This window comes from Aricia agestis, chromosome 5 (assembly GCF_905147365.1).
Source record: "Aricia agestis chromosome 5, ilAriAges1.1, whole genome shotgun sequence".
NCBI classification, from domain to species: domain Eukaryota; kingdom Metazoa; phylum Arthropoda; class Insecta; order Lepidoptera; family Lycaenidae; genus Aricia; species Aricia agestis.
In genome coordinates, this window is record NC_056410.1 from 2,746,170 (window position 1) to 2,767,791 (window position 21,622).

At 36.1% G+C, this 21,622-nt stretch overlaps 1 protein-coding gene and 1 pseudogene across 2 annotated transcripts in view; one reads left to right on the forward strand and one right to left on the reverse strand.

The window, feature by feature from the left end:
• Window positions 1-441: 441 nt before the first annotated feature.
• The window catches only part of LOC121726899 (esterase E4-like), a 28,486-nt gene continuing 7,305 nt past the window's right edge, over window positions 442-21,622 (reverse strand). Inside the window, exons 2-5 of one of the 2 annotated variants that reach the window (XM_042114543.1) lie at window positions 11,081-11,131; window positions 3,328-3,475; window positions 1,650-2,926; window positions 442-1,453 (exon numbers count right to left, since the gene is read on the reverse strand). In XM_042114543.1, coding sequence (XP_041970477.1) covers window positions 631-1,453; window positions 1,650-2,926; window positions 3,328-3,475; window positions 11,081-11,118 — 2,286 coding nt within the window. In that variant the 5' untranslated portion in view covers window positions 11,119-11,131 and the 3' untranslated portion in view covers window positions 442-630. The remainder of the gene's footprint in view (window positions 1,454-1,649; window positions 2,927-3,327; window positions 3,476-11,080; window positions 11,132-21,622) is intronic. The other variant, XM_042114544.1, reaches the window with a different exon arrangement.
• LOC121726901 lies at window positions 11,557-12,021 on the forward strand (annotated as a pseudogene).

A 21,622-nucleotide genomic window follows, 5' to 3' on the forward strand; every position in this document is an offset into this window, starting at 1 on the left:
CGCATTGCATTTCCAGGGCTGTGTGCCATTAAGAGTTGAGCCATAGGGCGTTCGCTGCGTTTCCACTGAAGCGGAGCGGAGCTTAGCGGTGCCGCATTGACCAATCACCATACTCGAAATCTTTGCTGTCATTCCGCTGGAATATCACGATTGGTCAATTTGGCCACCGCTAAGCTCCGCTCCGCTTCAGTGGAAACGCAGCCTAATTTCGATCGCGCGGGTGTCAGTCAATATCTATGGATTTTTTTACTGATATATTACCTAGCCAACAGACGACGACGTCAACGTGTACAAAGGCGTCAGCCAATCAGCTCATTTGTCACGTCTAGATTATTGATCCGTCGCCCGCGGGGCGGGCACCGCTGCACCGCTGCACGCGCCGCGTGCGACGGCTGACCCGCTCAACGCAGCGCTGCTCTATGGGATGACATGAAACAAGCATTCCCCGCGGGTGGCCGCGCCGGGGGCACGCTTAACGCAGCGAACGCCCTTAGGGTCAGGTTTAATTTTCATTATATATTTCATTATAGATCGCATCAGTCACACTAACTCTTATATTCACAATATGCACGGGAGACTAATTAAAATAAACTGATGATCATAACCTAATGGAATAAATAGGAATGAAAATTACTTCTTTCCACCCAGCGATTCGAAGAAATTTACGAATTTGTTAACACCTATGTTTTTGGGTAAGTCATCTTCTGGTGGGTCGTTAGCTCTGATCACGTCTTTGGGGTTGAAGTTAGTCGGCTGGACCATTTTGATCTCGTTCGATGGTCGCGGTTTCCTGTCCCCGTTGCCGTTGAGTTTGGCGTCGTCGTGAGCGCCGTTGATCGACGCTTTCCTCTGTTCGTGATTGGCAATCTTCTCCTGTACGTTAATGCTCTCCTCTGGTAGCACGACCGGCGAGTGTTTTTCGACGTGGCCGTTGTTTTCCTTTACGTCGTTCACAATTTTCGGCGGTTCCTTCTCGGGAACTTTATTGTCTGGTACGTCAACTACTTCCTGTACGTTGTTTTCGACAACATTGGTATTTTCCTCTACAGTGGTGTGTTCTTCTACGCTTGTGTGTTCCTTGGTTACAAAGGTTTCGACTACGGTGACGTGGCTTTCCACGACCTCATTGTGACTCGTCTCAACCACTTCAGTGTGGCTTTCAACAACAGCAGGCGTATCTTCGACTGCTTTCGGAATGTCTTCGGACTCAGTTTCCACGCTAACCTCGCAAACTGGTGCAGCCACTTCCTCGGGTTTCTTCTCTTCACTTGATTTGGGATGGTCCCAAATTTTATAGTACTTATCGTAGAGACCCTCCCAAAATTCCATTTTGTCTTGATCTGGGTTAACACTGAGTATTAATTCGTTGCCTAAAATAAGGCAGTTGTGTTTTTCTTTATTGTATGGCGCCCATGTCACGTTGATGTAGTGGTTCTGTTCTGGAGTTGGGTTGCTGAAAATTGGGAACAAAAAAATGTTAGTTTATAATTTTCGTCCAAAAGCATGACAGTTACAATTACAATTATTAAATACTCACACAATTATTATACCTGCTAAGCGCTTTTTATAACTTATTTTTTATTACTTTTAACTAAACTTTATATTCCTCGAATTAATGTAGTTTTCTGTTTATTGTTCTTTTAACTTACCCTTCTTTAGCGAAGTTTGTCCAGAGCCTCAACATCCTCTCCCTCATTTTGATATCTTGCGTTGTTGGTTCGACATCATTAGTTATCTCGCTTTTGAACAGGTAGTCTAAATCGTCGGAATGCGCTGCACATTTCAGATCGCAGTTTTTGCCTGTAATCTTACTCCTATTCAAGTCTCCAGAATAATCAAACTTGTAGTAGTAAACAGGTTTGTTAGTGACTTTAGTGAGATGTTGCAAGTATCTATGTTCAGCAACACCGATTAAGTAATCGGACATTAGTTGGTATCTTTCGCGGGCACTGTCCTCATCGGTGGGGTTCTTTCCATTGAAGTATAATTTTTCAATCTCCTTCGCGATTGCCAATGACTCTGGAGAATCTCTTTCGATATTCAGTTCTTTGGGTATGAAGTCTTGAAGATTATCAACTGGCTTGTTCCAACCGACCATCTCTAATGTCACGCTGCCGACCATTATAGGAACATCCGCCGTTCGCCCAGACGTTAAAATGTCGGAGAAGGGCTCCGTTAAAAACGCCTCCACACCGGGGAATTCCTTTTCGATAACCGGGCCGAACACCACTTTACCCTCTTGCAGAGATTTATCCAAAGGGCTTGTATTCTCGTGGGCGATCACGATATCTTTGACCGGTGTCGTCTCGAGGAATTCGACAATTTCATCTAAATCTGTAGTTTCACAACCTAACTCGTTGGCTAGCGCAATAGCGTTTTCTACAGGATTGCTTTGTAGACTCCACGAGCTCAATGCCGACCCGGACTGAATTATGACTTTACTGATTATATTTTTTGTCAGAGGACTAGCTGTGAGTAACGCAGCCGAGACGGCGCCTGCGCTCTGCCCGAAGACGGTCACGTTTGATGCGTTACCACCGAAACTTTTAATGTTCTCTTTCACCCATTTAAGAGCTAACGCCATATCTTTGAGTCCAGCGTTACCGGGAACCTCGGGAGTGTTTAGACACAAGAAACCGAGTGGTCCACATCTGTAATTAATCGTGACGACTACCACATCCTTTTCAACTAGATAATCTCCGCCATAAATTGCAGGGCTGCCAGATCCGAATCTGAAACCTCCGCCGTGAACGTAAACCATTACTGGGAGGAACTCTCCTTCGATGCTCGGAGTGAAAACGTTTAAATATAGACAGTTCTCATCTCCGACGTAACATTTGTGGAAAAACGGATCGACTTGGGCTGGACTGTTGCCTTCTGATGTGGCTTCGCGCACTCCTTCCCATGCGTCCGCTGGTTGTGGTGCCTAGAAACAAACAGGAACAGTTGAGAATATAATGTGCGACAATCTGTACTTTAACTATACCTCTGGATCATTTAAGTTTTATCGAGTACTAATCCATATCCATATTTTTATAAATGCGAAAGTGTGTCTGTCTGTCTGTTACCTCTTCACGCCCAAACCGTTGAACCGATATTGCTGTTTGGTATACTTTGAGTTCCAGAAAAGGACATAGGATACTTTTTTATCCCGAAAAAATGTACGGTTCCCGCGCGAACTATTTTCTGCGTCATCTAGCGTTGGATAAAATATACTGAATGATGTTATGTGAATTCCCATAGACAATAACATCAACTATAACGTTTCGACAAGATATTTGTTAATATAGATGTTTAAGCAAACGAAGTTTAAAATCGGTAACTTACACGAAATCTGAGTGATCCTATCGGTGGTTTCGCGTAGGGGATCCCCAGGAAGGTGTAAAAGCCCTTTCCGGAAGGGCTGGTGACTAGTTTGCCCTGGAGCTCGCCCTGCGCGACCTTCACTACCGGCGCCTCTGACATCTTACCGCCCCTGGAAAGGAGAAAAGGGATTTTTAAGAAAACATGTGTAATAATTTTTATTCTTTAAAAATATTGTATTTTACATCAAAGGTTAAATCCATTATCTGTTGTATTAAAATAGGTCCTTAAAATGAATTCGTAGAGATTTGATTTTGCGTGATCAAAGTCGCTTACAATAAAATATTATATTTTATAACTACATTCACACTAACACCTCCGAGTTCCGACATTGTATTTTAAAATGCCCTTGCGTCATCATTGAGTCAATGTAATTTTTAGCTCAAGATTTCGTTACTATAGACAGTAAATAAGGCTTATTATATTAAAGCATTTATTTAGCGTAAACTATCTAATCTGTTGACGATAAGCAAAGGTATTCGATAATAATTACAGATAATCGTAATAAATTTTGACAGTACAATTATAAGAAGTGATTAAAGGACGCTAAAGCAGTGGATAATACAAATACCTAAGCGCCCTTACGATAAGATTAGTCTTATCTGGTTATTATAGAAGCTAATAAAAATTCTTGACATTTGTAAGGAAATTACCTTTATTTACCTATTGAATGATAAGATATTTTTACTGTGGCTTATTTTTGCAGCATCGGCATAAAAAATCGCCGGATAAAGAGAAATTCGTCCATTGACCTAGCTGCTTGGCTCTTTCTCACGCGCACGTAAATATTGGCAACTCATCTTCATGCATAATATTATGTACTTAAGTGTTATCTATCTGACACCTGAACTTTATATTAAACGTTTGAAGAATAGAAAACGCGGATTTTAATTTTGAACTAAATAACATTACAGATTATGAAAAATAGGTACATGAAAATATATTTAAAGTAAATAAACTGTACAGCAGTGGCGTAGCTACCGGCGTATATGCCGTATCAATTATTAGTACCTGGATGACCGAGCTTTGCTCGGTATAACATACACTCATTGACTTCGTGTTACTTAATAACGCCATCTACTGGTCGTTAAAACAATTAGTTGCCAACAAAATATATTATTATTCGCCAATAGATGTCAGGAAGAGTCATATTTTTCAGTTTATCGATTATCGATAAAACACGAATAAAAATACATTTCTGAAAATGATTCCTAGCTAGATCGATTTATCGCCCCCGAAACCCCCTATATACTAAATTTCATGAAAATCGAAAGAATTGCTCGTTTAAAGATATAATTTACGAGGCCCCCCGGCCACGGGGGCACCCCAACGTGAGCAAAATTATTAATAACTCACCATTTCTTTTAGTTAAAAAAGGCCCCCGGGCCACGGGGGGACCTTTCTTAAAGTTAAAAAAGGTAACCACCATACCTTAGGGCCCCCTTACATTTTTATATACGGGGCCCCGCGCAAAGCACGCTACGCTTCTGCTGTACAGTCAATATCAAAACACTGTATTTAGACGTAGCAAGCGTATCGTGACGAACAATAAAATTCTTTATTATAACGTTTATCTGGAATATTATACGTCTATTCAAAATTAACTTCTGACCGTGACACAAGGAAAAAACTTGACCAACATGCAATCATTATTATGTTTTTAATGCTAAGAATTGTTTTTTTTTTTTTTTACTTTCGTACAATACTCTATGACCAACTTCATTTAACCCTTCGATTGTGGATTCTTGCAAATGCTATTGTATTCTATTGTTGTCGCCATCATCGGTGGGGCTTGTAGGATTAATAATTAAAAAAATACTTGTTGAAAAAAATCGCAATAAATTAATTAAAATTAAAAGCAGCAATTAGGTATAATTTGGTGATTAATTTGCGATTAATGTCATATTAATGTCCATCCACTTAGCGATCGATATCAACCTGATATGAATCAGTAGTATCATTTAAAAAATGCGCCTGCTTAATCTCACATATTGTGTTTGATAGGTTTTAGAAAACAGCAAGAATTACCGACCAATTACCAATAATTCTGGTCAGCTGCTGCAGCATGTGCAAGTAACATGGGGGATTCGGCAGGCATGTTGTGCCTATGATAAGCATTAAGCAACGTAGCTTAAGAAATGCTCTCTTTAAAATGTCTAATTTGGCATGCACGAAATAACGCGACTGTAAAACTTTTTTACTTATTCACAAGACACATTCACTCGAAAAGTTCATGAGCCCTAAAATGGAGCACACGCCGATGCAAATGCAATAAAACTGCAAGCGCAAGCCATGTGCTGAAAGTGAAGTGAAAGCTTTGCGATATAACACTTGACGGAATTTCGAACTACAGTGACCGTTTAAATTGTAAATGCCTTTTCACTGCATAATTCTCGAAATATTTGGGTAGTAATTATTTGAATATTTTTAAGAGGAGTCCACACCGCCCTTTTTTCCATACAAACGCTGTCCCCTGTTTCCTCCCTGGATAATGCTAGTAAAGTTATAATTTTTTTCCTGAATATCTACGGCCACTAATACAATGTCCCTATGTTTCCTTTTTTTTTTCATAATTTAATTATTAAATAAGATATGAACGTTCAAAAACCCCCAAAAAATGGCCAGATTTTCCGCTGTGTTCAAATGTCCAGAAAACAGATTTGGCTAGATTATACAAAAAAAGCAAAACATAGGAACACAGCTCAAGCCTTTCTTTAATCTTTAGTGAAAAAAAAACTTAAATCGGTTAAGTTTTGGAGAAGGAATCAGGGGACAACGAATCGTTGATTTTCTGCAGATGTCTCTATCGTTTTCTGCGGTATAGGCTTGAGGTAAGGGAGACAGCTATAGATATTACACGTACTTTTTTTCATTTCTCTAGCCCCTGGTGTATCCTCTTAAGTCACAGATAGGAAGTACAAAAGTCAGGCATAGGCACAGACATAGATCAAGATAGATACCGCATGTGTATGTACTTCGCGTTCCCAAACGACGAGCAATGCTCGTCTTTCGAAAGTCTGTTCTTTTAGTCTACTATCGGAATCGGACGTCAATCGGAATTTTAAAAATGCCTAAATGCCTAAAAATTGAGCTGTAGACATTTAAATAGAAACGTTGGCCTAGATAATGGACACGTTTCTTATCATCAGTACGTCACAGTAGGTAGGAAAAAAGTGGCACGCTTTTTTTTATACAAATGGTATCTATCTCGATCTATGTCTGTGGGCATAGGCCACGAAATTAGGAAACTATTCTTGCTGAAAATTGGGGAAGTCCCAAGTGGTTAAAAGCTTTCAGTGGTTCACTCACCGAATTCAATACAAACAGTCCCAACTGTCACTCAATAAACACTGAGATCGGTCACGAGTGGAATTCCCGATTAGATTAACGATATATTTCTAAATCTTATCTCAGTATTTATCTATTTCAACCAATTCCAAAAATTTGGTCAATATGAAACGATAACAATAAAAGATCTATTGGCCCCTTTTGCAAATACAACCTGCCTAATTTATTTCGTCCTTAGTTCATAGTTCATTTTGGCAGAATTATTGAGAGAGAAGTTTTAATATTTAGATTCTGGGTTTCGAAATGGATTTGCCACTTTTGCAGTATTATTTAAAGAGACAAGTAATTACAATTTATTTTATTTGATCCCCAAGTCTAAAATCATCTACTTACTGGAAGCCGATAAATCACAAGGAATTTATTTCTATGGCAAATTGTTCTATAGTCTATTTAAGTATGCAATTTATTGACTTAGAAATCTAAGCGAATGCTTTTAAAGGTCGTAAGTCGTCACACGCAAATTTTCCTCATTGAGCCTGGGGGCCTTAGCCTCTACACCTGTTATCAATGAGCTATAAATAGCGTTTACTTGCTGCCTTATCAAACCTTAAAGTAGGCTTTTGTGAAACATAATTGGTATTTGGTGTTAAAACTGTATCCTAGGCATTGCTAGAATCTAGTATTAGTGCTTAATTGATAATCTCACCAGTTAAACCATCTGTAGCTTAGCAAATAAGTTTGGGCCGCCATATTTATCTCGCGTTTCTGCTGGATGGATATTGCACTTTTGGTAGCTTCTAAGGTTGCGGTTTTCGATTGAAATACATTAATATTTCTCGTTAGATCTTCATTGAAGGAATCTAGGAAGCTAGTCATAAGATCTCCCTCTTGCTGGTGGGATTTTATGAAATTCGCAATTTTCTTATTCACAGGTTTCTTTCCTAGCGCCAAGAGTTTTGATTCTCTCACTAATAAGTAACGCAGTGCCGTTCGCTTGAATATAATGAGCTCTTCTAAACTTCTGGCCATACACGATAGTTTTAATTTTTTTTTTAATTTTAAATTCACAAATTACACAACACACGTTTAGAATCCTTCACTTTTGTTTAAAACGTTAAAGGCAATGAAGTATAGAAATATTATCCCGGTACACGATACGAGCGTTGAATTTTCAAGAGCAATTATCGCCTAAAAAACGTGACAAGATGTATGGTGTGCTAATTACGTTAAAGTGAGACGTAACACCTAGCCTACATCACTCTATTTTCAGTTTTATTATCAACGTATTATGAGACCGTTTAGCATGACTAGTGGCGGATGTTCGCGCAAATATGCCTAGCATCGGCTGATCGTATAAAACTCGTTAACGGCATAATCAAGAATTAAATTCCAACTTTCTTTGGTGCGTTTTTTTTTTACGCGGAATTGATAAAGTTAGGCGCTATTCTACCTCCCTGTGGAGCCTGCGCTCAAGGATCATTGATCGAAAATGTTGATAATCCCTAAGCGCTAAAAAGCGCTTACAGCTTTCTAGCGTATTTGAAATCCAAATAAGTATTGAGACGCAACAATAAGCATTTTACAAGGCTTCTGAGGAATAAATGATAATATGATTATTTAATCATGAATACAATATTATTTTGTAATATATACGTCTTTAACGTAAACGTTTTAGGGCGTTCGCTGCATTAAGCGTGCGCCCGGCGCGGCCACCCGCGGGGCGTGCTTGTTTCATGTCATCCCATAGAGCAGCGCTGCGTGAGGCGGCTCAGCCGTCGCACGCAGCGCGTGCAGCGGTGCCCGCCCCGCGGGCGACGGGTTAAATACATATTACGGTACTTAATCTCTATGGCAAGTGCCAGAAATTTTGCGAACGCGAAAAATTTAACACTCATAAAATACCTGAAAACTCGACTCTACTTGGTAATTAATTATATTTTTTTCGCATGTGGACAGTAATCTCACTGCTGGGAGCACGCATAACGCATCTCGTGTCCCGTACCGCTATCGATTGGCCATGTAACCTACATACCGCGACCGTAAATGCAATTTACTCTATTAGACTGTTTTATTACCACAGGGCTGCCATTTTTAGTTTTACGAACACTGCCAGATGAGGTAAGATATTAGCCACTTTTAGCCTCTGACAATCCTACCCATTTAGCAACTTATCATCTCCAGATAAGTACAGGAAAATAGTCTTCTTAAGGACTCTCCTACTCTATCTGGATGATGTGATGATGGTTTAAGAATAATGAAAGAGTTATAACTATTACTTATAAATATCAATTTACTCTCTTCATATAGACATTATTTAGAAGGATTCTAAATGATCTCTATATCATATCATAGCCTCTAGCCGATCGTTCAAGAGAAGTCTTGAACAATGTTTACACTAAACTCAGTAGTTTCACAAGATTTTAATTTCTTAAAATTTAAAGCTCAATAGCGGCAGTTTATTCTACAAGGTCATGCAAAATTAGATATTTTAGACATTTGCAAGCAGTTAGTGCAGTAGCTTAATTACCCATTAGTTGGATGGAAGATAACGTCAAATATAACCTTGAACCTTCAAAATAGGTCTAAACTCTAGGACCTATTCTTTGTATTGGTCTAGATCAGGTGTGAGGTGTCACCAAATGGCGAACCATGGTCCGCATCCGGACCCCATTGTGTGCAGACCAAGTATTTTCGAAAATGAACTTCGTTAAAAATAAATTTCAGTCTCGACTCTCGACTTAGTGATGAACATCTCCAAGATTTAATATCAATAGCTTGCATCAATTTTACTCCAAAAATCCGAGAGATAATTATTAGTTACAAAAATTGACACTTTTCTCCTTGATAAATCTCCTAATCTCCTTTGTAAATTTTGTAATTACCTTTGTTTAATTTTTTTTAATGTGTGGACCGTGAAGGTCATTTCATTTCTTAAAATAGACGCCGAGCGAAACTAATTGGTGACCCCTGGTCTAGAGTATGTATTTCTTTGGCAGAGTGATCAAAGAAATACATACCGCATACGCATGCACTCTAACAACATAACTCTCCGTGTGGGGTGTGGAGAGGGGTAAAGAAGAAAATAAGAAATTGCATTTGACAACCCTACTGCACACGGTGTACATTACGTGGCGCCCTTGAGACTTGAACTGCTTCGTAAAATATCATATTATAACCTATTAAACCTAATACAAATAAGCTAGGTTCGTCATAAGCACTAAACAGACGACAAATCGGCTATTTAACTGGTTATTGGATTTTCATTACATATTTTGACGCTTGGTAAATAGGGAATATTACGCAAAGGTACGTAGAGGGGGCTACTAGCACAAACAGTCATCCGACCAAAATCCGACCTACAGTCACACACGTCATATCAGAATATTGACCGAAACGTTGTCAAACGACGAACAAAACTTTTAGTTAACTATTTATGCTGGTGCTGACTCTAACGTGATAACATTGCAGTAATATATCCCATTTTATCAACGTTATTTTCTCGCTAGAATTAATCCTTAAGATGTCTTGTCAGTTAGTTTTTTTTCAGATATCATGACATGCACGGGTTAGCGCAACAAGTTAAGAGCCAATTTCACCAACCTATGTTTGTTAAGTCCTAACGAGGCATTACTTAACGAAGCATAGAAAATTAAACAGACTGTTAAAATACTTATGTCCCACAGTAAAAATTTTACAGCGGATTAGTAAATGCAATGTTAAGTGTAAAACGAGTGAACAACTATCAATTCGTTCATTCTTGTTATAAGGCGACGAAATTGCAATGTACAAGATTAACACGACATGTTTGCTGCAATGTGTCACTTCCTTCCATAGTAGTATAATAGTAGATAATGCGACTAAATTAAAATATCACTGATTGCATACATTTGTTACGCTATAATAGTTCTTAATTTACCAGGTTAATAATTATTATCTATCAAAGCTGAAAACATGAATCATAATACAAACTTTTATTTACATATTTCGGTTTGGTAATTTTGATACAAGTTAGTATATTTGCAATGTCAAGGAAAATACGAAGGCTGAATTTTTGGCAAAGTGAAAATAAATAATTATTCATAACTATGAAAATAATTAATAATAAGGACGTAGCGGTAACATGGCGGAAAGACTCAAAAGTCAAAACAGATTCTTTTATTGATATTGTATATTATTGTCTTTGAAAGTTGTTATTTTGACTCATATAACAGCCTGTTAAATATTTAACGGACCTCCATAGCAGGAATTAAATTTAACGCCGTGTTAGGTGATTTAACATGACATTAGGGCATGGTGGAACGCTCGATAGCTCTAACAGGCCATTAACTGATTTAACAAGCCATTATTTATTTAACATTGCTTGGTGAAACTGGGTCTAAGCGTAGTAGTTACAGTAATAGGTTAGTCACGTTTTTGACACTTATTTTACCTCAAATCATCTAAAAACTCCTCTACAGCATTTATCATGGTCACGCTTTGGCTGAAACAAATATAAATTAAATAAAATAAACATTAAACAAATACGATAATGGTGAAAAATTAAAATAACAAGCGCCACAAAATAATAATAAAAAAATATAATAAAATTATTTTAGCGTAATAGCGCTTTTTCGGAATCTTGAATTTTTAAGATCTGCAAATGTAATAAATAAAAATATTATAGTTGTAACTTGTAGTAAAGTGATAATATGCAGTTTGTGAAGAAGACAAATAAATTGTATGTCCTAAAATATCTGATAAATTAAAATAGATAAATACACAAGTTATGCTTTAACTTTTAACATTACCTATAGATACTTAAATTGGAAGATAAAATAATTTCACATAAATAAAAATAAATTGGGTTATATAAATTCAGCATGGCTCAAGTGGAGGTCTTTGACTGGTGTTCTATGTGACCCTAGAATGCCCATCAAAATCAAGGGTAAAGTTTATAAGTCCGTGGTAAGGCCCACTCTTACCTATGGTGCGGAATGTTGGACTATGAAAAAGCTCACGAACAACAACTGCACGTGAATGAGATGAAGATGCTCAGATGGGCGGCTGGTGTAACCCGCATAGATAAAGTCCGCAATGAGTACATAAGGGGCTCGTTCGGGGTAGCTTCTGTTGTGGAAAAAGTAAAAGAGTCCAGACTGAGATGGTACGGTCACATACAAAGAAGAGACGATGCCTACGCCGTAAAGAAAGTCCTCAATATACCAAACGTGTACAAGAGACCAGGAAGACCACCCGCAACCTGGTGGAACAACATCAAGAGAGAGATGGACCAGGAAAGCCTAACTACTGAGACAACCCAGAACAGAAAATTCTGGCGCAAACGTACAGGGAGACCCGACCCCAGATGAACTGGGAACATGGGGTGGACAAAGAAGAAGAAATAAAAATAAATTGGGTAAGTATGTAAGTAATAGGTATATTTTGAAATTTGCTTTATCATTGACTGTAACATTTTGAACATCTCCAATAACTGTTGGCCTAGATCCTAAATCTATAATGTAGAGACTGTTAAGTCTGCATTGCAGAGTGTTATATAACACACTAACGGCCGTTCCCAATATTTGATCTATCTCTGGTTTTGCCCTACTAGAGATAGGAATAGCTCACAATTGACATAAAATATATGTCTCTAATGTCTAATCTGAGCTATTCCTATCTCTAGTAGGGCAAAACCAGAGATAGATCAAATATTGGGAACGGCCGTAAGACATTTGTGACAATAACTGAATACCAATTGACAACAATGCGTTATGCGCAGCGTCGTCTCCGTAGGTGTATTCTGTGAGGGTGATTAGGCAGCTCTTTGGGCTTTTAAATTTTACTTTAAGACCTAAGAAGTACTTTTTATAAAAAATATAAAGGTAGAGGTACTACTAAAACCTACGAAGTACTACGGAATATTTAAAGTACTTCGTAGGTCTTAGTAGTACCATCTTCATTTTTTGGAACCGAGACAAAAACATGAGAATCAAAATTAAATTAACTAGAGATCACCCAATGGTCGAAATTCGACCTTAGTTTCAACGACATTAGGACTACTACAAATATTTTGTAAAAAAATATTGACTATCATAATATTTTTTTTAACTCTTGTCTCTGGGTAAGCATTGTCTAATAGTATCTAAGATTCAATAAAAAAAGGCTTATAATTAACTGATCACCAGAAATAGTAACATTTCACAGACAAAAATAGTAAACGATCATCAAAATACAGATCACCATTTTAATGTAAAGTGATAACCAAAGATTTAACATCTTAAAACCAAAAATAGTAAATGATCACCAAAATTAGTAATGATCACCAACATTATACTAGCATTTTAAAGTGAAATGATCACCAAAATTAGTAAATGATCACCAACATTATACTAGCATTTTAATGTAAAATGATCACCAAAGATTTATTATCTCGCTATCCTATTTATGCAAAATGACTCCAAATAAATCATTATTACTTAAACCAAAACTAGTAAACGATCACCAACATTATACGTTGGTATTTTAATGTAAAATTATAACCAAATATATTTTTATTTAGCAAATATCCTATTAAAGAGAAGAAGACATATAGACGGACAGACAGACATCGAAGTCTTAGTAAAAGAGTTCCGTTTGTACCCTTTGGGTACGGAACCCTAAAAACGGGACTCTATTACTGAGACTTCGATATCTGTCCGTCTGTCCGTCCGTCTGTCTTTCTTTAGGGCCTAGGCTGTATCTTTTTATTTTATCTAGGTAATAATAATAAAAAAATAATTTAAAAGGGACTCCCATACAAAAACACAATTTTACGTCTAATTTTGTTCTATAATGGTACGGAACCCTCCATGTCCGACTCACACTTGGCCGACTATTTTGTTAATAATATGCTTACATGTTTCTCAATCGTAGTGATTTATTTGGACAGAAATATCGCATTGATTTGCTCACAAGGATTTGGTGATCATTTACTATATTTGGTGATCATTTACTATATTTAGTGATCATTTACTATATTTGGTGATCATTTACTATATTTGGCGGTCATTTACTATATTTGGTGATCATTTACTTTATTTGGCGATCATTTACTATATTTGGTGTTCGATTACAATTTGAAGTGTTGTCATGACTAAAATAGCTGGTAGTATTGCAATTGTAGACTTTATTTTTTGGTGTTAATTATCTTTTTTTGGTAAACAAGTTTAGGGTATCAGTGCATTTTTTGGTGGTCATTATATTTGTTCCCATAAAAAAACTATAATCCATTTTCAATTTGTCACCTTGTTGTCAACAAACTTCAACCATAAATAAAAGAGCATAATTCGTATGTATAGGCTTGTCACTAAAAAAATCTGTCATTTTTCCTAGTGTGTGTAATGTTTTATTTGTTAAAAAAATTTATGATTAAAGCATAATTTCAACATAATATTAGGTCGATGCACTTCTTCACCATAATATAAACTATAACTGTGCAAAATTTCATTCGCCTACGTTTCCCCATTTTTCGTCAAAAGAGATCCAAAGTTTTTGGCTCACATATTAATATATAGATATGCAAACGAATCATATTATATTCAGTTTATTATATTTCCAATTTTTTTATTCAAAGAAAAAGAATATTAAATTTGACTGAGTAACGAAAATGTGCTCAGAATTTTACAAAAATAAGTGTAAAATTCTGAGCACATTTTCGTTACTCAGTCGAATATAATATTCTTACACAGACCGGGGTGAAGCCAAACGAGCGTAATTTGTGAGTTGTGAGTCGCAGAATTTCGGCTGGCAGAAATTCTGCTACATTCGGTTTCATACAAAAGTCCGTTTAATTCACACGAGCGTAATTTTGTGAGACATGATATTTTGTGTGAAAAGATATACGCGGCAGAAACTCTGCGACTCACGACTCACAAAATTACGCTCGTTTGGCTTCATCCTAATATTATATATTTTATCAGATTTCGCAACACTTTCAAAAAACACACCACAATGTTTGTAAAAGAAAATATCGAGATAAACAAGATAAGAGATAGAAGGCACCAAGTCAAGAGTGTATAAGATAAGATGCAATACAATTACATAATGAGAGAGACATTTCTACAAATATTCAAGTAACCATACCAGTGAGAGTAGTTTTTTTTTCTTGTAGAAAGGATATCCGGATCCTACGCATAACGCAAGGTTAGTCTTAACTGACTTCAGATTAATTCCGCCTGATATTAATTCGTTGGGATTAATTTCTCATTCTCATAAACGTCTTCATTCTTGTCTAAGGAGATATGATGTAAGGTGCTGCTTCGAATGTGCTCACATGTGTCCAAGTTTTTCGCACAATTCGGGTGCAGTTGTTTGAAGTTTCGAATAAAAGGAATGTCAGCTTGTGAATTGTGATTTCATCGTGCAGCGTCTGCCAAGGTGATTCGTGTTTTGAATTATTCATACCCTGTCTAGGGATTCTTGGGAATCTAAATTTACACTAAATTAACGTCCGTTAAGCGCAAATATAATGAATATTTATGATTCTAATTTCTAGTCAATAAGAATAATGTTAAACGACAGTTAACTACGCCACGTTGCGGTGAGCCACTGGCAAATTATTGTTAGTTTTCAGATTATAAATCGTTTTGTATTTTATTAGTAGCGTCTAGAAACCCTTAATCCTCCAAACACCAAAACTTCAATATTTCTAAGGAGGGACTACTCAACCCCATTCATATGCGGTTTATCTAAAAGGAAATTGTGAAAGATAATGTCACTTTCTTACGTGGGAGAAACACACAATACAAATTAACAAGCCGCAGTTAATAATACAGTCATAATGGATCTAATCACGACGATCACGGAGATCGACGAGAAACCAAACACCAGGAAAAAGAAACATTCTCAGAGAAATGAAAGTGATGAAGACTAGGTAATCCCACATCGCGTCGACATCAGATCCTCTCTATAAATTAGTTCGGAACAAATTCTGCCTGAAATCTGAGCTGGTTCGTTGAGTACGAACCTAAAGTAAGGAATTTTAGATCATCATGTAGGTGTGGGACAAGAAAGTAGAAGAAGTGACATTATCTTCATTTTCTATGCATATATCAGTCAACAGTAACTTCAACACAAGATAAACACTTGTCGTAGAAAATGGATATCATCAAAAACAATACATGGTGATCTCACAGAGACGAGAAGTCTTATCGAAAGCGCACTTTAATCCCGTACAAAATTCTGCTATGACATAAGACTGGAATTTTGACCTAAAGGTGACCGCATATTTGGATATAAAAACCGTGATTTAACTTGATTTTGTTATGGAAGCCCAATTGTATTCCATTTACAAACAAAACATTTAGCTCTCGTACACAACAGTTATAGAAGAAATTACAGCAGAGAAATAGAGCGTGCGTGCACTTGCAAATGACTTATTGCCACAAGGACAATTAACTATTTCTCTGAATATCTTGTTCAGGATGAATGAAGCAAAATTATCGCAGAGAGCATAATCTGCTTACAGATTTTAATCTGCTGTAAAACAAATTCGGTCGGTAGGATGTAAAAAGTAATTGTTACATAATAATTAATTAACTTTCCAATGTTTATAATGCAAGACCTCAGATGTTTTAAGATTTCGATTATATCACGTCAGTTGAACTGCAATTGTTCGGTGAGAACTCTTTCAATTACAAGATGAGTTTAATTAGAATGTCTGTAGACTGCAAAAATATTATACCACAGTCAATGGTAAGGAAGTTTGCTTAAATGATTGAACGTTTTCTTAATAAGAAACCAGAGCTCACTGCTGGACTGCTGTTCATTAATGGGACAATTAACAGACAAACATTTCTGTCTCGGAATGTAAGTCAGCTTTATATTAGGTGGCGAACAATCGCGCCAGACACATCCTTATCAAAGCACATTTTACATTAGTGTTGTCAACCACTTTAATTGATGCTTCCTTTAGGAATGCTCATTAAGATAAAATTAGGGGGACCATTTTAGTTACACAGATTGGAGTAAGCAATGATAATAAAAATGAGAAGAAGCCAGCCTTCATCAAGGCAGCAACGACTCTTTGGGAATTGGGACTACTTGGGAAAGTCAAAGAGTCACTGCACGCGTGCAAGTTGCAACGCATTTTAAAGATTTTTTCCCGTTCATTTATATAGGCCGTCTAGACGAGCAATTTTATTGTCAACTAGCGGCCCGCCCCGGCTTCGCACGGGTGGACATTGATTTTTAAATATTTTTTTTTCATCTTTTTTCTCTCATTAAATAATTATAGGTCATTTAATGAGAGAAAAAAAGATATATATAGTTCCCTTTTTTCTCTCATTAAATAATTATAGGCTATAGCCTATGTTCAGCAGAAATAGTGTAGATTTAAAAATATGCATTAATTATACTTCCATCGGCATCGTGGGTATCGCAGACACAATAGATTTTCAATAATTGTTATGCTGGCAGCCGGCTGCCGCTATTGGATAGAAATTAATTATAATAGCAATCAAAAATAATAGTCATTCAAAACGTAATGAATTAATGAAGCACTATAATATTATCCCATGAATGAAGCGGCACCCGGCTGTCGCATAACTATTATATTATAAATCTATTGTGTCTGCGATTCCCATGATCGAGGTAATAATAATTAATATTTACGTGGACTCTCCGGGCGAGCACACCCGCGCGGCGCGCCTTGACGACGCCCAATTCGCAACGTGCAGCAGAAATCGTAATATTTTAATTTCGCCATAACATTAAAATCAAACGTCCAATTTTAATCATTCAAAGACCAAATATTATCTACATTAACTGTACTTAGTAATGAAATAATTTATTTTGATAAGAATGAATGCCATGAGTGAAATAAAGGCATTTAAATGTAGTCCAAAAACATTTCAAGATTTTTTAATAAAAAAATGGTTATTGTGCCTCACTCAACATAGATAGGTATAGTGTGTCGCGGACTTTTTTGTAGATATTTAAAAGATCTCCAATTACTTAGAACATTTTATGGTTCTATCTTTTATAGTTTAGGCAGCGTACGCGAAAAAAGTAACATTTCTGGTTGATTTTTTATTTTTACACCTTGCGATAACATTTTAAACTTTCGCGTTGCATTATAATTAAACTTTTTAATCGTTAAAAACGTCGAGAAAAAGTATGTACTGGTAGTAGCATTACTACTTAAATAAGTCGCGTTAAGTCCCGATTAAAAAGTTTAATTATACCTTGCGTCCGAAAATTCCAAATATCTTACGGAACCCTATTTTTTTCCAAAATAAAATTTAGCCTATGTTCAGTAGAATTAATGTAGGATTCCAATGGTAAAAGAATCTTTCAAATCGGTCCAGTAGTTTCGGAGCCTATTCAAGACAAACAAACAATCAAATATTTCCTCTTTATAATAGTAGTGTAGATATCACGGTTTAATTTTATTGAACCCATACCCCAGTCAAGTTAGACATTTGAGGTTGCAAAAATTCGCACCGTTTTTTAAATATAACGATTCAAAAAGTCGTTAAAGTTGTAATCGTCATTTGGGTATTTTCTTTTTCCAATGTTCAATATCAAACCCTAGACGGACAATTATAATACGCAATACGTGATATTGTTCAATATTTAATTGTTAAATTGTATTTGTAGGTCTAAGCGCCCACTTAGTACTTAACGCATTTTTTTTAAATTTCCGGTAGCATTTTTATTGTAAGTTGTTTTAGCAGCCCTAATCTCGAGTGGTAAGTGGTAACACATTTGTCACTTGCTTACATTGTCAACCATTGTTTATTTATAAGGCCACTGAAGCCATTGTCGTGAAATCAATGAGTTATTAGAATCAATGGTCCATTGACGTGTACTACCATTTATGTTGTGGCACAACTAATACGGCATATTTTTTACATTCTACATGCAAATCTAAGTAGCTGCTTCGTGGAACGAACGACTACAAAATGGCGATTACAATTTACAGCATACACGAATATTATAATTATTCAAAATAGATCTAAATTCCGTAATAAATGGTGCGAACACTCGAGTTACATAAAGGCCTTCTGCCTTTAGGGGTACACGAATAAAAAGCTGTGTATATGAAGTTAAGTTTAGAACTTGCGAATCGTGTCAAAATTCATGTCTAACATTTTCTCAACCACATTTTTATTATAGTTTGTGCGTTCTAAGATGATATTGGTGACAGTTTTCACGTTCCTTGCTACGGGTTCTTTTTACAAGAAAACAAAAAATATCAAAATGTAATAAATTATATTCCATCAACAAAAACAAATGTTTTCTATAATTATTGTAAATGAATAAAAATGAAAAGATGCTAAATGATAACTTATTAATAAAAATTATAAATAGTAACTGTGAAATAGGAGTATAAAATTATTGTTACGAAAAAAATTGAGAAATGTCATATGCATGAAACGAAACTTATGTCAATAGAGATTGACTCTGTTGAATCGAAATCAAATCGATAAAAAAGGGCGGCCATCTCAAATCGCCGGCACCACTGAAATGTCAGTACGAAATCGATAATTTCGATTGCAATTCCTTTATATTAAATTTAAAAAAGTAATTAAAGAACGTTTGTGTGCCAAAGCCTATACGGTCAACGATTTCCTAAACGATAGCACATCTTGGGAGTAGGATGGCTGCTTGCAAGGCTGCTTCTACATTTATTATATGTGACTTACAATTGTGTATTCATATTGTATAGATTAAGTTATTTACATTGTAAATTTTATTTTTTTAAAAGACAAATTTTCCACTTTTTTACTAAAAAGTGGCCCCGTGCGAGTTTCTTACGCCGGTTCTTCTCGCCGGGTTAGTTCCCTAACCGGTGGTAAGCAACATGTAGTTCAACATTCTGAAAATATTTGATTCAAATTTATTCAGAAATAAAACAATTTTTATTTTATTTTATTTTTATTTTATTTTTACGAAGTGATTCGATATTTTTAAACTATCGATTAATTTTTGTTAGGTAACTTCCCTACTATTGTATATTATAATGTGTCACGCATATCATCATAATACGCACAAACTATAGTCGTGGCTCATAAGTTTAACATAATAATAAGTATTTAGTTATTTTACGTAACACAATCTTTTAGGTAAACAAAAAACGTATTCGCACGAGTATAATCCAAAAGTAAGCAATATTCAACGTCGCTGATAGTTGACACTGAAAATAATTACCTAACATACCATTCGCACATTAAATTTTCTTGATAAATGAAGCATTTTTAGGGTTCGTAGCCAAATGGCAAAAAACGGAACCCTTATAGATTCGTCATGCCTGCCTGTCTGTCTGTCCGTCCGAAGGTACGTATGTCACAGCCACTTTTCTCCGAAACTATAAGAGCTATACTATTGAAACTTGTAAGTGATGTAGTCTGTGAACTGCATCTACAGTGTGTAACAAAAATAAGTGATAATACTTTAGGGTGTGTACGTGTTCCTTGTACAGAGTTCACTGTGAAAGTAGCAGCTCTGAAAGACGAAAAAAAATTTTCACTTTTGTATGGGCAAAGGCCCGAGCGTCACGAGTTTCCCCATACAAAAGTGAAAAAAAAATTTGGTCTTTCAGCGATGCTACTTTCACAGTGAACTCTCTACAAAGTACAAGGATTACATACACACCCTAAAGTATTATCACTTATTTTTGTTACACCTGTATATTCCATGGATAGGTCTTCAAAAATCATATTGAGGTTTCTAATATCATTTTTTCTAATGGAATAGTTTGCGAGAGAGATTCTTCCAAAGTGGTAAAATGTGTGTCCCTCTAACTTATAAGTAGGGGCATGATACCCAAGTGTAAAAAATATACAATCACCACCACCACCACAAATCCACAATAGACATAACGACCAGTAGTTCGACTGCAAAGAGACGGACAGGTTTCAATATCTGTCAAATTCGTCGGGTTTCACTAGGATTATGAACGGAATGTGCCTCGCGCTGGCTGATATAATTTATTTTTAAATATTTAAAATAAAGATTTCAAAATAGGATTCTGACAATTTTAATCGCATGTGCCAAAACACAAACAACAATACGACCAAAGAGAAACACGTTCAGCGAATATGTCATAGTTTTAAATTCGTAGGTAACAATTTAACAACCCTAGCGACGATTTTCGTCATAATACGTCAAATTTAAAAATTTCAACATCAGTTCTAAGTCGGCATACTCTATAATTCTGTCTACTCTGACCAATCTTTGTAATTTGCTCTCAAAAGCTAGGTCTATAAAATTATCCTCCTATCATCTCAGTCAGTACCTACGTCTAACGTGCTCCAAAACATTCCAGCCAATCATCAAGCATTTATGTCCGCCTGTAAAGTAATTTTCCAAACTATTGAAACATTTGAGCCGTAGTTGTTATTTAAAAAGGAAAAATTTGTTTCAATCTGAAGACCAAGTATATAATATTATATGAGTCACTTATGATTCGTCATCGCTCGGCCAGATTAATCACACATTCGTCCACTTAAAAATATCTCTTTCACGCTTTATCAACAAACTGTATAACTTTTGAATGAAACTGAAGTGTGCCATAAGTTTCTTTAAAATTGCAAAAAATAATTGCTAAAATTATTGTTATTACAAAACGATGACTTCTATGCATATATTTGAGTTTAAACACTGGTGCTACGCACTTATTCCTTATTTCCTGTTCAGTTTTCCCCTTTACTGTATTTACCTTTTTCCTCTTTTCCTTTTTCCTCGTAACTTTATCGTGTACTGTCGTGGAGTTTCTATAACTCTTAAGATTTTGATGACCGTTAACCAAATCCCTATTATACAGACTAAAGCTATGAAGAAACACCAGCCTTTCCACTGTTTCCGTGTATCTTTCTTTAGTTTGTCCTTAGTTTCTATTTTCAGACATACTACAAAATATCGCGAGTCTACCCTTCCTAAATCCATACAAGTGTAAACGTTTGAGCATGGCTTCGCACAGATGACTTGACATCGCGTAATCCATGTTGAT